At 44.0% G+C, this 13,625-nt stretch overlaps 2 protein-coding genes across 4 annotated transcripts in view; one reads left to right on the top strand and one right to left on the bottom strand.

The window, feature by feature from the left end:
- The window catches only part of LOC135202351 (uncharacterized), a 224,275-nt gene that overhangs the window by 23,857 nt on the left and 186,793 nt on the right, over positions 1 to 13,625 (bottom strand). Inside the window, exon 1 of one of the 2 annotated variants that reach the window (XM_064231714.1) lies at positions 4,735 to 4,936. The exons of the other annotated variant lie outside the window; for it this stretch is intronic. Within the exon in view, the coding sequence (XP_064087784.1) occupies positions 4,735 to 4,830 (96 nt within the window). The 5' untranslated portion in view covers positions 4,831 to 4,936. Of the gene's footprint in view, positions 1 to 4,734; positions 4,937 to 13,625 lie in introns of those variants that run through there. 2 annotated transcript variants of the gene reach the window in all.
- LOC135202349 (protein odr-4 homolog) overlaps positions 6,878 to 13,625 on the top strand; it is a 39,650-nt gene continuing 32,902 nt past the window's right edge. Inside the window, exon 1 of one of the 2 annotated variants that reach the window (XM_064231711.1) lies at positions 6,878 to 6,975. The gene's annotated coding sequence lies outside the window, so the exon portion shown is untranslated. Of the gene's footprint in view, positions 6,976 to 7,161; positions 7,303 to 13,625 lie in introns of those variants that run through there. The other variant, XM_064231712.1, reaches the window with a different exon arrangement.

The following is a 13,625-nucleotide window of genomic DNA, read 5'->3' as shown; positions in this document are numbered from 1 at the left end:
AGAGACAGAACTGACGCTACCCCCTCTCCCCCTGACGGTCGCCTCCAATCACTTGCGCGTACGTCCTGGTTGGTCCTAAGACCATACGTGGCACGTGCGGCGTCGTGACGGGATCGTGAGCGGCGCACCTCTCACGATCACTCCTAGCTACCTCGCTCTTCCGGTGTAGCCCGAGGAAGTGAAGGTAGTGGAGAGACAGACCTGACGCTCCCCCCCCGCTCGCTGGCAGGACCAGCGTACGTGGGGGGCTGCAGCCGATCAACCAACCCGCGGTGGGGTCGATCTGCAGGCCTGGCCGTGCCGCTCACCTGTGGCGAGCGGCTCGACTGAGCACGTCGACCCCGGTCCCGTGCGTCAGACGAGCTGCTGCTGGTCACCGTATTCGCCCGGTCCCTGTGGGGAGCGGCGGTCAGGTGACCTGCAGAGCTCGCTTTCGCCGTGAGACCGGTAAGCGTCCTCGCGGCACGTCAAACCGCTGGTACCAGCCGAGGCTGGTACCGTCGGTCGAGGGGACCTGGGGGACCTCTTCCCAGCCTTCTAAACCGTGGCCGGCTCAGAGACCGTCACGTCCACCCGAGGTACCGGCTGGTCGCTGCGAGAGCGGCCGCTGGCCTGGGCGAGAGTCACCTGAGCGGCTCTCGACAGTCTTCTGCTCCGTGCCTCGGTCATGACGCTGAGCGAACTCAGGCGTCTTAACTTTGGCTGGCTGCACGGTCACCCGAAGGAGATCGTACACTCGGAACTTCTCGCGGACGAGGAAACCGAGCCGGTACCTGGCTTAGCAGCAGAGCTGCCAAGACCAGGCGAGGGTGTACCAGCGGTAGCCAGCACACCCTTGGTCCCCGTCTTCTTCTTCTTCTCAGAAGGGGAGACGGGCCCCATTCCCGAAGGAACAGGAGGACCAGCAGAAAGAACCCCCCCGTCACACCGGAATGTGACGAGCCCTTTCGAAGTTCCCGAAGGAGTCTTTCTTAGGGGGAATAAACAAACCCGGTTTACCAGCTGGTCGCTGCGAGAGCGGCCGCTGGCCTGGCAGAGAGTCACCTGAGCGGTTCTCGCCAGCCTTCTGCTCCGTGCCGTGGTCTTGGCGCCGAGCGAACTCTACGCCGCCGAAAACTTTGGCTGCACGGTCTCCCGAGGGAGAGTGTACACTCGGGATCTCCGCGAACGATGAGACCGAGCCGGAAACCTGGCGTAGCGCATCGCCGCTAGCACCAGGCGAGGCAAGTACCAGAGCTAACGATACTCCTCTGGGTCCCTGTCTATCTCTTCCTTACGGAAGGGGAGACGGGCCCCCGCTCCGAAGGAGCAGGAGGACCAGCAGAAGGACCCCCCGTCCCACCGAGGTGGGACGGGCCCTTAGAAGTCCCGAAGGAGACTTCTTCTTAGGGGGGGAGGCAGCCTTCTTCTTCTTCGGCTTATGGGCCTTAGAAGTCGAAGGGGAAGAGGCAGCAACAGACGAAGACGAAGATGACACCTTCCTCTTCTTCGTCAGCTCACGCAGGACAGTCGTCAGGTCCTCCATCCAGGCCGGAGTCGGGCCTATTGCCGAAGCAACACGCCCGACTGCACCTGTCCGGAAGGACCTGGGGACTGGGGAAGACACACCATGGGCAGGACCAGCATGGACAGGCGCAGGAACCAGGAGCGACAGGGAACAGCAACCAGCTCAGGAGCGGCAGGAACAGCGGCAGCGGGTAAACACAGAAGGGACAGCCAAGCCAGTAGCGGGAACCACATCAGCGACAGGTACGGCAGGCCCAGCCATCGCCTCGTAGAATCATCGGCAGCCAGCGTGGTACTGGCGGCCGGGTCCAGGGCGAGCTGCTGGAACAGCGGAAGTCTGGGGACACAACAACGAAGAAAACACAGGCGGCGGCGGCATACCCCTCCTCGGTACGGCGGCGACCCGCCCTAGAAGCGGCAGACGGCGTCACGACACAGCATGGGGAGTGTAGACCAGCGGGGGGAAGCAGCATAAGCGGCCGTGAAGGTTGTAGTGGAGACCACTCCAAGGTCACCGCCCCAGACCTCGCCAGACTCTGCAGCAGATCGTGGATAGCTAGGCACGCCCTGCAGCCGCAGTGGTCCATACCTGTCCAAGGTCGTCTCCCACGGCTGTAGCACCTGCGGTAGCACAGACAGATTAGTAAGAGGGGTTCCCTCACGCACGGGGGGGGGAGACATGCCCCCACCCCGAACGGAAGGGAAGACCCCAAAAACAAAATACGAGGAAGCTGAGCGGGGGGGGGGCAGGAAAGAAGACGAAGAATCGGATAACCAAGGGAGTCGCGGGAGAGCTTTCCGACGACTTCCTGGCAGACCTTCGCTTCCCCTACCCCCGCACAGCATGTGAAAAGTAATATGAAAATGAAACAGAATACTGCACTTGCGATTCACTTCATAGAACTTAAAGAGGAAAAATCAATTCCCGGTAAGAGCGGAAACTTGATCCATAATAATATGATGCTATCATAAATATAAATGAAAATGAACAATACTGCACTTGCTATTTTCACTTTCACAGCAATAAATCGTAAGGATTAATTCCCGGTAGAGCGGAAATTGATCCAAAATTAAATTTGATGCAATTAATAAATGAAAATGAAAAAGAAAACTGCATTGCGAATCACTTTCATTGCATTCTATTCATACAAAATGAGAGGCTCTTGCCGAGCGCAATCAAGCTCTCGGCAACGAACGCACAGGGCAAAAAATATAATGAAAAAGAGTACTTACATCTTTCAATTACACACTTTCGCCCAAAATACATGACTCGGCGCGAGTGCGCCCGCCTCGGCACCGAGACATAATTCAAGGGTTCAATTCATGAAAAGAGCGGAAATCGCGTCTCTACGGCGATAGCTCCATGTTGATTCATAATTAAGTAATGAAAATGAAAACAGTTAGTACTTACAGTTTCATTTTCAAAGTCAAACCAACCATTAGTAGAAAACACAATATAAAAACAAAGCATACGACGATGAAGCGGGCAGAGAGCGATGACGAACACGTCCTTCACACCCGCGGCCGAAAGCAAAAAGTGATTCTTCACCTCTCTCGCGCGCGGGCAGCGCGCACGATCGGACAAGCAGTTAACTACCGTTCTCCCCTTGTTCGAAGCTTACGACCGTCCCAGCTGCCGCTAGTTACCTTCCTATTGTTAAAGGACCGAGGGTTTGTATTACGTATCGGAACAAACTAGTGTTTGGGTTAGTTCGAAGCCAGTACCGAAGCAACTGTGTTCGAACAGTACTGTTTCGGTTAGTTCGAAGCCTGTACGGAGCACATGTTCGAACATTAAGCCAAGCCGTGACGAACGATGAAGGTGGTTCAATGTTACAGTTATGGTGGGGAGAAATAGGCTAGTCGTTTGGTTTTTTGTATGTACTAGTGGCTAATTCACTGTAACTCTGTGGTAGCGCGCGCAGCGCAATATTACCTCTTGCCAGAACATGTTCTCGCCTGCCAAAAATCTTTAAAAACTGCGGATAAGGCGCGTAGCGCCGTTCCGCCACGGCCTACTGTAAGCTTCTGTGGTTAGCGCGCGCAGCGCAATATTACCTCTTGCCAGAACATGTCTCGGCTGCCAAGAATCTTTAAAAATGCGGATAAGGCGCGTAGCGCCGTTTTCCGCCGCGGCCTTACTGTAAGCTGTGGTTAGCGCGCGCGCAGCGATATACCTCTTGCCAGAACATGTCTCGCCTGCCAAGAATCTTTAAAAATGCGGATAATATAATGTCGGTTAGTGGTAGATAGCCTAGCCTACGTCAACCTTGAATGCAGAGTAAGGGGTCGGAGCCTATGTCGGTTAGTGGTAGCCTAGTCTAGAAGTTTTACATGTAGGCTAGCCGTTCTAAAGTTTTGCAATGTAAGTGGTCTTAGCCTAGCCTAGCCTACGTCAACCTTGAATGCAGAGTAAGGGGTCAAATTTTTGCATTAAGTGTCACAGTTCTGGGCCTCATAACCGGGAATTGAGAGTTACGTTCGCCGTGAAAGTCGTTCGCCGCTTCCCCCACCCAAAAACCCCGGTTTCCCAATGGGTCCCCCATTACCGTTTGATGTTTTTTTAGGCTTTTTTTATTTACTGGGGGCAATTACAAAAAAAGGGCAATAAACGTTATTCTCAGTTATTTTTCCCGCGAAAATCGCTCGTCCCCGGATCTGTAGTGGCTCCGACTCCAAAATACTTTCTTCGAAAGGAGAGTAGAGGTCTTTAGCTCCGTTTCTCACCAACAACAAGTCGCGACTGATGCCCATCTCCGGTGTCAGGACGCGTTATAATGTACTTTTTCGGAGGGTGGCAAGCATTGATTGTAGGTGGCCTGTTTGGCCTGCTGTGATGTTTTACCCTAACACCGAACATCTGTCTCCGTACTCCGCATCTAGGCTACCTTCCTGATTAATAACAAAACACGTGCATTGCATTAGCTCCGAATAGAGTAGGTAATGACATCACACCTAGGCTTCCTTGTAGAACCCGCCGGTACCCCACCCCGCAAACCCCCCAAAAATCAATCATGGCCGAGTTTACCTTAGCCTGACCTGGCTGAGCTGCAAATGGACAAAGCCTAAAGAAGATATGTTGCTTCTCAAACTGTCATTTTACCGAAGGATCTAAACTACCAAGTCAGTTGAACTTGTCTAAGTTCAAGTAGCTAGGCTACCTACTTACTACCTAGTAGCTAGGCTAGTAGCCCTATACAGGTAGTAAAGTCAACATAAGCTACTTACCTCAGCTGAAGTGTCTACTTGTAAATAATCTACATATTCTTCAGCAGTTTGTTTTAAAATTTCGTCTACCTTCGCATCATCTTGATCTGAAGACATGACTGGCGAGGCACAGAGAAATATTACGATAGAAGTTAGTTGTGCGACTTTGCATTTGATTGCACTCGAGATTGTCAACTTGAAATTTGGGGAGGTGCCGTCTAGCATTAGTAATGTTTCTTTTTATTATCATGTAAAGATTCCTTCTTGAAAATCCATACTTCATATGACAAAGTTACATCTCTATAAGCACAGAATTGTCTTGATTACTGTTCAAATCAAATTTCAAAAGCATAACAACTACGAATCACATAATCCACATAAATTGCATCTCTGTAAGTACAGGTTTATCTTAGTTTCCATTCATGCAAATTAAAAAAAAAATAACAATTAAGAACGCGTTATCAGCCAAATTGCGAAACCAATACATTTCACTTACTGTATTGTTTGAGACCGATTATATGCCAATTAACTTGTGTTTTAGAAACTCGCCCCAAAAAATTCGTAGTTATATGTTCGAGGTACGCAAAAGCGAGGGTCCTAATTAATTACTACGGCCCTATTTGTCCACTAGTGTTCTGTGTTTCTGTGGCTTTTGTTAAGTATGAAATGGAATATAAAAGAACGATGTCGTACTTCTCATTAATTTAAGGGAAGGTCCACAATGTATTAGAATTATATAAGTACAAAAATTTTAGAGTTCTTATCCAACCACTGCGGACTTTGTTCACTAAACTATACAACCCAGGAGAGAAAGCAAAGACGAAAACACTTTACAAAGATCTCAATATGGAAATTTTAAAGCATAGATGACTTATCATACAGAAACACCTCTCTAGTATTGTCTTGCAGTAGGTAGTACCCTAAAACTGTTGGGAGAAAAGGCATCTAAAACCATGGAAGTGTCTGAAGATTGTGTTTATGTTTTTAAAGTGGGCGTTCTTTGGTTAAGCGTAAAAAGAATATGTTTCATGCAGTAGCAGTTTGAGAAACAATTACAGTTCAATAGATCTGCATGCTTGGGAAAAGGATCACAGAACAGGTTTTATTTAAAATGTTTGTTGCATTAACCTCTCATGGACACCTGGGCATTGCTGAGACTACAGTTATAAGCGAAGATATATGTAAACGACCTGGTTTGCATTATTTTATTTCTAGTCTTTAACGTTCTTTCAAAAATCAAAGAACTGTTTTAGAACAAAACCTGATTTTTCACTCTTTAGCAGAAGGCTCCATTTTTCTTCCACCGTGGTTTCATAGAGCTTTAGAAGTGCTTTTTTCAGTTTTTTCTGCTTTAATCTGTTCCCCGAGTTGTTAAAGCTTATAAATTAGTGAATAAGTCGATTAGACAAAACTCAAGTTTTTATACCTACATGTATATTTTTAGTACATGATAAATGTATAAGATATATTACCTTACAATAATGAAATTCTCCATGTCAAATTATATTTTCTAAATCAAAAGTAATGAAAATATGACATAAATACATGAATTTTGAGAGAATGAGAGAGAGAGAGAGCGAGAGAGAGAGAGAGACGAGAGAGATGAGAGAGAGAGAGAGAGAGAGAGAGAGAGAGAGAGAGAGAGAGAGAGAGAGAGAGAGAGAGAGAGAGAGAGAGAGAGAGAGAGAGTCAAATTAGTAAACAAAAATCAAATTGAATTGTCAACAAAGATGTAAGCACTTAGTCTATTACAACATCTTTCATTAGTATACAATATGATTTTTTCTTAAATAGGCCGACGATCTAACAAACGAACAGAAAAAGTACCAGTATTCTTTTATTTGAACCATTGAAAAAGTAGCCGTTGTAAAGACTTTCATTAGTTAAGTAAGCAAGAAGAAGCAGAGTGTTTTGACATGGCTGCAGTATTCCACAGCTTGAAATAGAACCGCTAATGGATGAAATTTAAGTAGTATCTCTTAAATATATTGGTCGAAGTAATAGGTAAGTTGGCAAGGTTACATACAAATTATATTATCATTAAATTATTTTCATTTTAAAAATACTTTAAAATCTATTGACATATTAATCGTTATCTACTATAGCTAAATTTCTTTTTAAATTTTGGAAAAGCTTAAAAACAATATTTTCATTTCCACTAAACATGTTCCTTAAAAGTGGAAACAAAATGAATTGTCAAGTTTTTGTGGTTGACTAATATACGACGTTTTACAACTTATTAGGCCTTATATGTATCAGCAAGTAAGAGACAATGCCAGATTCTTTGTTACGCATTAATTTAGTAATTGGGTAGATATATTTATCCCATAGATCACTTATTATCGACTAGTAAATAATAAGACTAGGGTACAGATGCTGGGTAGAGGTACCATATCCTACTTTCAGATGTAGGTAGGTAGGTAGCTAAGGTTAGCATACGGTTAAGAAGGTCAACCGTATCTCGGAACCGGGATACTTTATGGAGCTGTTGATACTATCATCAGGAATTCATTTAACCAAATAACCTGGTTAGGTATTGGTCCAACGGTGATCTACCATGAAAATTAGTCTTCAATAGGCTATACCTAGGTAGGTAGCTTTGTACCCGTATTGGTAAATTGAGTAGACCAGCTGACAGAGTGATAGGATAGTATACCTACCGTAGGGTTATCAGATAGTGTCATAATCTGGTATAGCCTAATATTTTCACTGTTGCTTTAATTACTGATCCTAAAGCTGCAGTCTGAATGGTAACCAAGATAAATTTTAACCTCGGGTACTACTACCCAAAGCCTTATTGGTGTGATTGGCCTTGGAGTCTCTCCGTAAAGCTGTGACTGTATGATACCCAGTAGTCCAGTCGTAGTCTGCTGAAGCTAATAGGCTATAGCCCAGTAAACTACTGATTGTTTACTGATCTATCTGAAAAATGAAAGCAAAAAGCCATAACGAATATTTACCAGTTTAGCTCACGTCTAATTGTCATCATCACCAACATTTTCATGTCAAGTTTTTCCTTTACAAGGAGAGATCTGTATAGAGTTCTCTCCAGTATCCACAGTTGTACCCACTACGTTTTAAATCCTGTCTGGTCCAGGTCTCGTCATGCCTTTTTCTATGATATTTAGGGTCTTTGCATTATCCTTGATCCTGTTAGCCTGCATTCTTATCTTTTAAGTTTCTGACAAATCCTTCTGCTCCCCTTGTTTATATGGCCAAACCATCTTTATCCTTGGATCTCAAACTATTTTCAAACCTGTGGACAAATCTGTTGGTAATTCTCTAATTTTAAAGTGATACTATTTCCAGTGTTCCCTAGTTATAAATCTCAGCATTAGCTATGTAGCCACAGCCCTTCAGCCTCCAGTTCCTTTAACATTATCCTTGTCTATACTATTAGATTTTTATTTTAATTAATAATAAGAATAAAATAAAGAGATGCTCTATTAACCTTAAGTCCAGCAACATAAATAATCTACTTCCTCAGAAGCTTATCTCTTTTGTCGTAACTTGGTTTTCTCTCTCTCTTTTCATCATAGCCCTCATTCCATAGTTTGGGCACTGAAAATCCCATTACTTGATGTACCTTTTGTAATATGAAGCATTTGTTGTGACATGTCTGCTTCAAACATAGTGCATAGCATTGATTTCACCCATACATCTCTCCTTCAGCAGCTAATTAGCAACTAATACTTCTACTATGTGTTTCTCTGCTTGGCTTCCCATTGCTTGTTCTTATTCTTGGTGATTTAAAATTTTTTTTTTTTTAATTTCATTCATGTGCCTTTTAAAGATTTCTGTGACATTTTCTTCTGATTTTCTATTTAACAGCTTTCTGTATTTCTTTGTAGCTTCCTTTATCACGGTTGTCATCAAACATTTTTATATCGGCTTTTCCTTACTATTTTATTCGCAAACTTTTGACTGTGGCACTTCTGTCATTGGCCCACATATGATATCCCTTTCCCAAAATAGTGATCACTCCCACTGTGGTATGTAGTAGTATAGTACTGAGAACACATGTATTACATTCTTTCCTCTAATAATTTCAATCTCTGTTATTTTTCTATTTAGTATTTAGCACTTTACTCAGTAGCATCCACAGAAATTTGATCGGGGGTGGGGGACCACTTGTCCAATATCACCCAGGCTCTCTGTCCCCCAAATTGATGAAGACCCAGCCTCACCTAGGAAAGTTGTACTACCAAACTACAACTTTAAATACTGCTTTATTTTCAGATGTCATTACAAATGAAGCAACTTTAATTTTGCAATAAAAAAGTATCAAATTATTAGTGAATAATTAAAAAATCAAAGTGGTATGTGAATTAGATCTTTCTTTCAAAATTTGATAAATCCTGCAGTGCCATTGATTAATCACAGATTATGTAATGTGTAAGAGATACTATTTAACTACAGTATAAAGTAAAGCTGCCTCTTGAACTTCTAGAAAATATATTATTAACAGATGAAAAAATTCTTGATGATTTTCCGATAAGGCACAGTGAATATATAATTTGGCAAGACCATTCAGTCAATCTTGTCCCATTCTTGCTCTTCTATAACTCTATGAGATTGAGGGTAGAAAAGCTCCTCATGGCAGATGCAGAAGAAACAGGCAAAGATGCATACTATAGTATTTGTAACAGCTTTCTAATTACTGGTTGATTACAGGCAAAGATGCATATAGTATTTGTAACAGCTTTCTAGTTACTGGTTGCTTTTCAGAATAGTACCTTCCTAAAATCTTGCATACTTACAATGGGATAGAGCCCTTTTCAAATGTATCCCACCTTCTTCTCCAAAGTTTGTGCTCAACTTACATTCCTCAGCATTGGTTATATGGTCAAATATATAATTTTTATACATATTCAATGCAGGAAGAACCAAGTCCTGGAATGTTTTCTTCTTTCCTACCCCTATCCCTACATTAAGGGGTCAGTTGCCTGATGTGCCTTCTCCACTGCCCTATGTCAAAGGCATCATCAGGAATGGTTTATTGTTTGGCAAAGGGGGTTTTTACAACCGCATACCCTTGCTGTCATCAGCCACAGTTCTTGGCAGTGGGCTTAGCCTTTTACTAAAAAGTACAACTGCATGGCAGCAGTTTCCACTCTTATCGGCAGTGGGCCTAGCCTTTTACTAAAAAGTAAGACTGCAAGGCAGCAGCTTTCCTTTTAGTCGCCTTTTACGACACACGGGACCTACGGCAGTAGTATTCTTACACCCCTACCACAGGATCAAAACCAAGTCCTGGAATGTGGTGTGACTAAAATAACTTGGCTTCAATGAGCACAATGACCTATCAACACCGTGAGAATTAGCAAATCTATCATGAAACTGAGCAATGATGAAATCCATAAATGGCAAAAAAATTACTCATAATATTCCTCTACACTACTATATGGGGGTAGTTAGATCTGTATCACTGACTGATAGCTACTCTGGGCTCTTTAACTTCAATATTTAAAGTACTTCATGAGTCATTTTCAAAGACTCTCATGTACTATACTATAATATTCTTAACCCCCCTCCCCCCCCTCATGGACACTACTGACTACCATCACATCTGCCATTTCAACCTGGACTAGTATGCAATCTCCTAAATAAAATTTAGCCTTGTTTTAAATCAGTATGTATGTGCTTCTTTCAAGTTGATGTGCATAGAAATAATATAAAATTTAATAACAACCTTGATTTTGAGATATGTAATTATAATATTTTCTGAGTTTAAATCATGGTTTGTTCATGAAACTTACCTGTCAGATATATATACAGTATAGCTGTATTTTCTGAAGTCCGACAGAATTTTAAAAACTTCCGACACACGCAGTGGTCGGCCCGGTGGTTAGTACCCATTCCCGCCGCTGGGAGGCGGGTATCAGGAACCATTCCCATTTTCTATTCATAATTTTTCTGTCGCCGGTGCTGAAAACACCTGTTTTCAGTACCTCCGTCTTAGGATTTTGGAAACTTCATTGCCGCTAAGTATCCTAATTGTCTTTTGATTTATTTACTTGGATTTGTGGGATTTGTGGCTAGGCATACGCTATCTTAAATTGATTTGAATTTGATTCATTTTTGCGTAAAATATCTGAATCTAGTTAGGCTAGTTTCAGACGGGGTTGTCTGCAAAGATAGGGTGTGGCTACCGAAAGCTTCGGTAGATCCGCACTTGGTATGTACGAGGGGTATGGGTCTTGCTTCTTTGTTGAGATTTGTCATGTAAGGAGTGTGAGACTTTGTCTATTCCGTAAGGAAGACGTATGATTCGTATGTACGCAATTAATCAGTAAACAGGTCTAATTCCGTAAGGAAGACGTATGATTCGTATGTACGCAATTAATCAGTAACAAAAGTCAGGGTAGTGAACCTGCTAACCTTCCTGTAGACTTTATTTTGCCTAACCCTGTAGTATGGCCTACAGGCTATGAATATGTCTACGAGAGGTGCTCGCTCTCCTTCATTGCTGTGAAGTGCTACTTCTGTAATTGTTACTCCTAACCCTGCAGTGTTGCCTTCGGGCCCTAAGCAGTGTCTGTAGAGGAATTGCCCTTTCTCTGATACTCTTTCGATTCGTAACTTAGAATCGAAAGTGCTTGCTTTAGAGAGTAAAAGTGAAGTGCAGAAGTGCAGTGATACCCCTTGTGTAGTGGAGGGTGCGTCAGATCGGCCTCGTTTCGCCTCTAGGCCGGGACCTCTGCTTGACTCCCAGGACCCGGGGAGGGAGCATGTCGAAAGCCTAAGGAGGGTTACAAGGAACCCCCACCGATCTGGAGTGCCTTCGGCAGTTTCTGATGAAAATCCCCAGACTGCCAAAGTGCGTGCGCGTGCACGAATCCTGAAAGATTGCTTCTCGTCCTCCGAAGCGTCCTCCCCGTGCAGGGGTTGGAGCTTTCGGAAGGACTCGCGCCCTCTAAATAGAAGCTTTATAGAAGAGGACGCTTCACGTCCTCTCTCTCTCTCTCTCGTTATGCGTTTCAGTGAGAAGTAAGAAGGCGAACGTCGCCTGAACTCGTGTCCGTCTTTCCACCGAGAAATACGTAAAAGAAGTCATAGTAGCAGGAAGCTTTTGAGAGCGGACGCCCAAGCTTTTTTACTGTCACAATAAGAAGGCGTTCCCTCTCGACTTGGACAGGACGCTCGGATGGACTCCAGGCGCGCGCGGGTGCACGCCAAGCGCGCGCCAGTGGACCCCGAGCGTGCACCAGCGCACGCCAGGTGTGTCGCCTGGCTGAACGTTTCTGTTGAACTCTTCAAGCTCTTGTTTCAGATTTGGGCCTAAAGAATTTTTACCTCTACCTTCGGTGATACCTTCTACCTCACCTGCAAAGAATGTGAAGTAGACAGTGCTTCGGAGGAAGCTTAAAGTGAACAGACAACTTCTTCTTCGAAACCCAGCAAGACTTCGGGTTTCGTGAATTCAAGAGGTCTCTGTCAATTAATATTGCTTTTCGCATAGGTGGATGGAGTTAAGGAAAGCTCAAGGGAAGATCTCGTTTGCTCTACCGCAACCTTTGCCATACTGCCAATAAATTTAAGTTGCCACTACCGCAGTCAAGACTTTGCGATAAGGCAGTTACGGGTTATGTAAAGGCTCGATGTCCTGCACGTCAGGACTCTTGGCAACGTTCAGTAGGATTCTTGCAAAGGCACTCATCAAAAGGACGCTCTTCAGGAAAGCGCAAGACAGGACTTCCTTTGCCATACTGCCAATAAATTTTAAGCTTTAGCAGGCATTAGTTGTGATACGGGAGAGGAAGCTGGTTGGAGAGTTTCTTCCTCTTCCCAGGATAATTTTGCAAGCTTTTTAGCCCATCTGAAAGGGTTTTTCAGATGATAGATTTTGTTAGTTTCTAGTCGGGACTACGCTGCCGAATTGAACATCGTCGTTTTACCTGCCGTAAGCCCAGTCTCTTAACAGGATTCTTGCCCCTTTCTCGTTTGAGACGGGAATCGGAAAAATTAAATGCCCGACTTCCTGGATTACGTTTTGTCAATTCAGTGACTTTCCCCCATTGACAATATACTATCTTTTTGTCGAGTAAGTGGGTATCCCCTCATTGACAAAATATCTCTTTGTCCCGTAAATGGGTTAGTTCTCATTGACAAACATCTCATTAACTTGATATTGCGTAAGCGAATAAGCTCTTATTGACAAGATTCGGAAGAGCTCTCATTCGTCATTCGCAGACTCGTACAAGAAATAGACTTGTAGACTACGTCAATGAACGCTTATGTCCAATAACATAAGAAGCTTGAGCTGACTGCTTCGATTCTCTTAAGTTTTGTTCATGAAACTTGCCTGTCAGATATGTATGTAGCTGTATTTCCAAATTCAGCTATATATATGTCTGCCAGGTAAGTATGAACAAACTTTATTGTGATATAATTTCATATTTTGCCTTGCGTTATTTTACTTCTGGTTGGTTCAAGTCATATACGCTTGCTGTAGTTACCTCTTCGGATGGCAACCGAGAGGTCTATTGTCTATTTTAAGGACTTTTAATCGTTACTCCCTGCAGCCTTCCAGGAGTTTCCGATTTATCTTTTACCGTTGTATGGTAGTGTTCTGACGACACAAACGCATCTATATATTTAGCGTTTTCTGTTTCGCTTAAATATACCAGCTTGAGAGTCTTTCTGCTCAAAAAATAACGGACCTATTTCTTCGTAGAATAGGGTAGCTGGCAAACCAGACATAAAGTTAAGAGACGACGTTCGTAAGCTGCTGGCTGCTGCTGTCACGCTGTGTCTGTCCTCCAGTCCAACCGAGCCAGTAACAGATCGTGCGCTGTCATGCGCTGTAGGTTACGTCTCTCTCTCCTGCGGGATTGACTGACTAACCGTATCTCTGTGCTGGCGGTTACGTCTCTCCTGCGGGATTGACTGACTAACTGTATCTCTGTCCT

This window comes from Macrobrachium nipponense, chromosome 30 (assembly GCF_015104395.2).
Source record: "Macrobrachium nipponense isolate FS-2020 chromosome 30, ASM1510439v2, whole genome shotgun sequence".
Taxonomy (NCBI): domain Eukaryota; kingdom Metazoa; phylum Arthropoda; class Malacostraca; order Decapoda; family Palaemonidae; genus Macrobrachium; species Macrobrachium nipponense.
The sequence above is the reverse complement of the archived record's forward strand: the minus strand, read 5'-3'. Positions and strand labels throughout refer to the sequence as shown.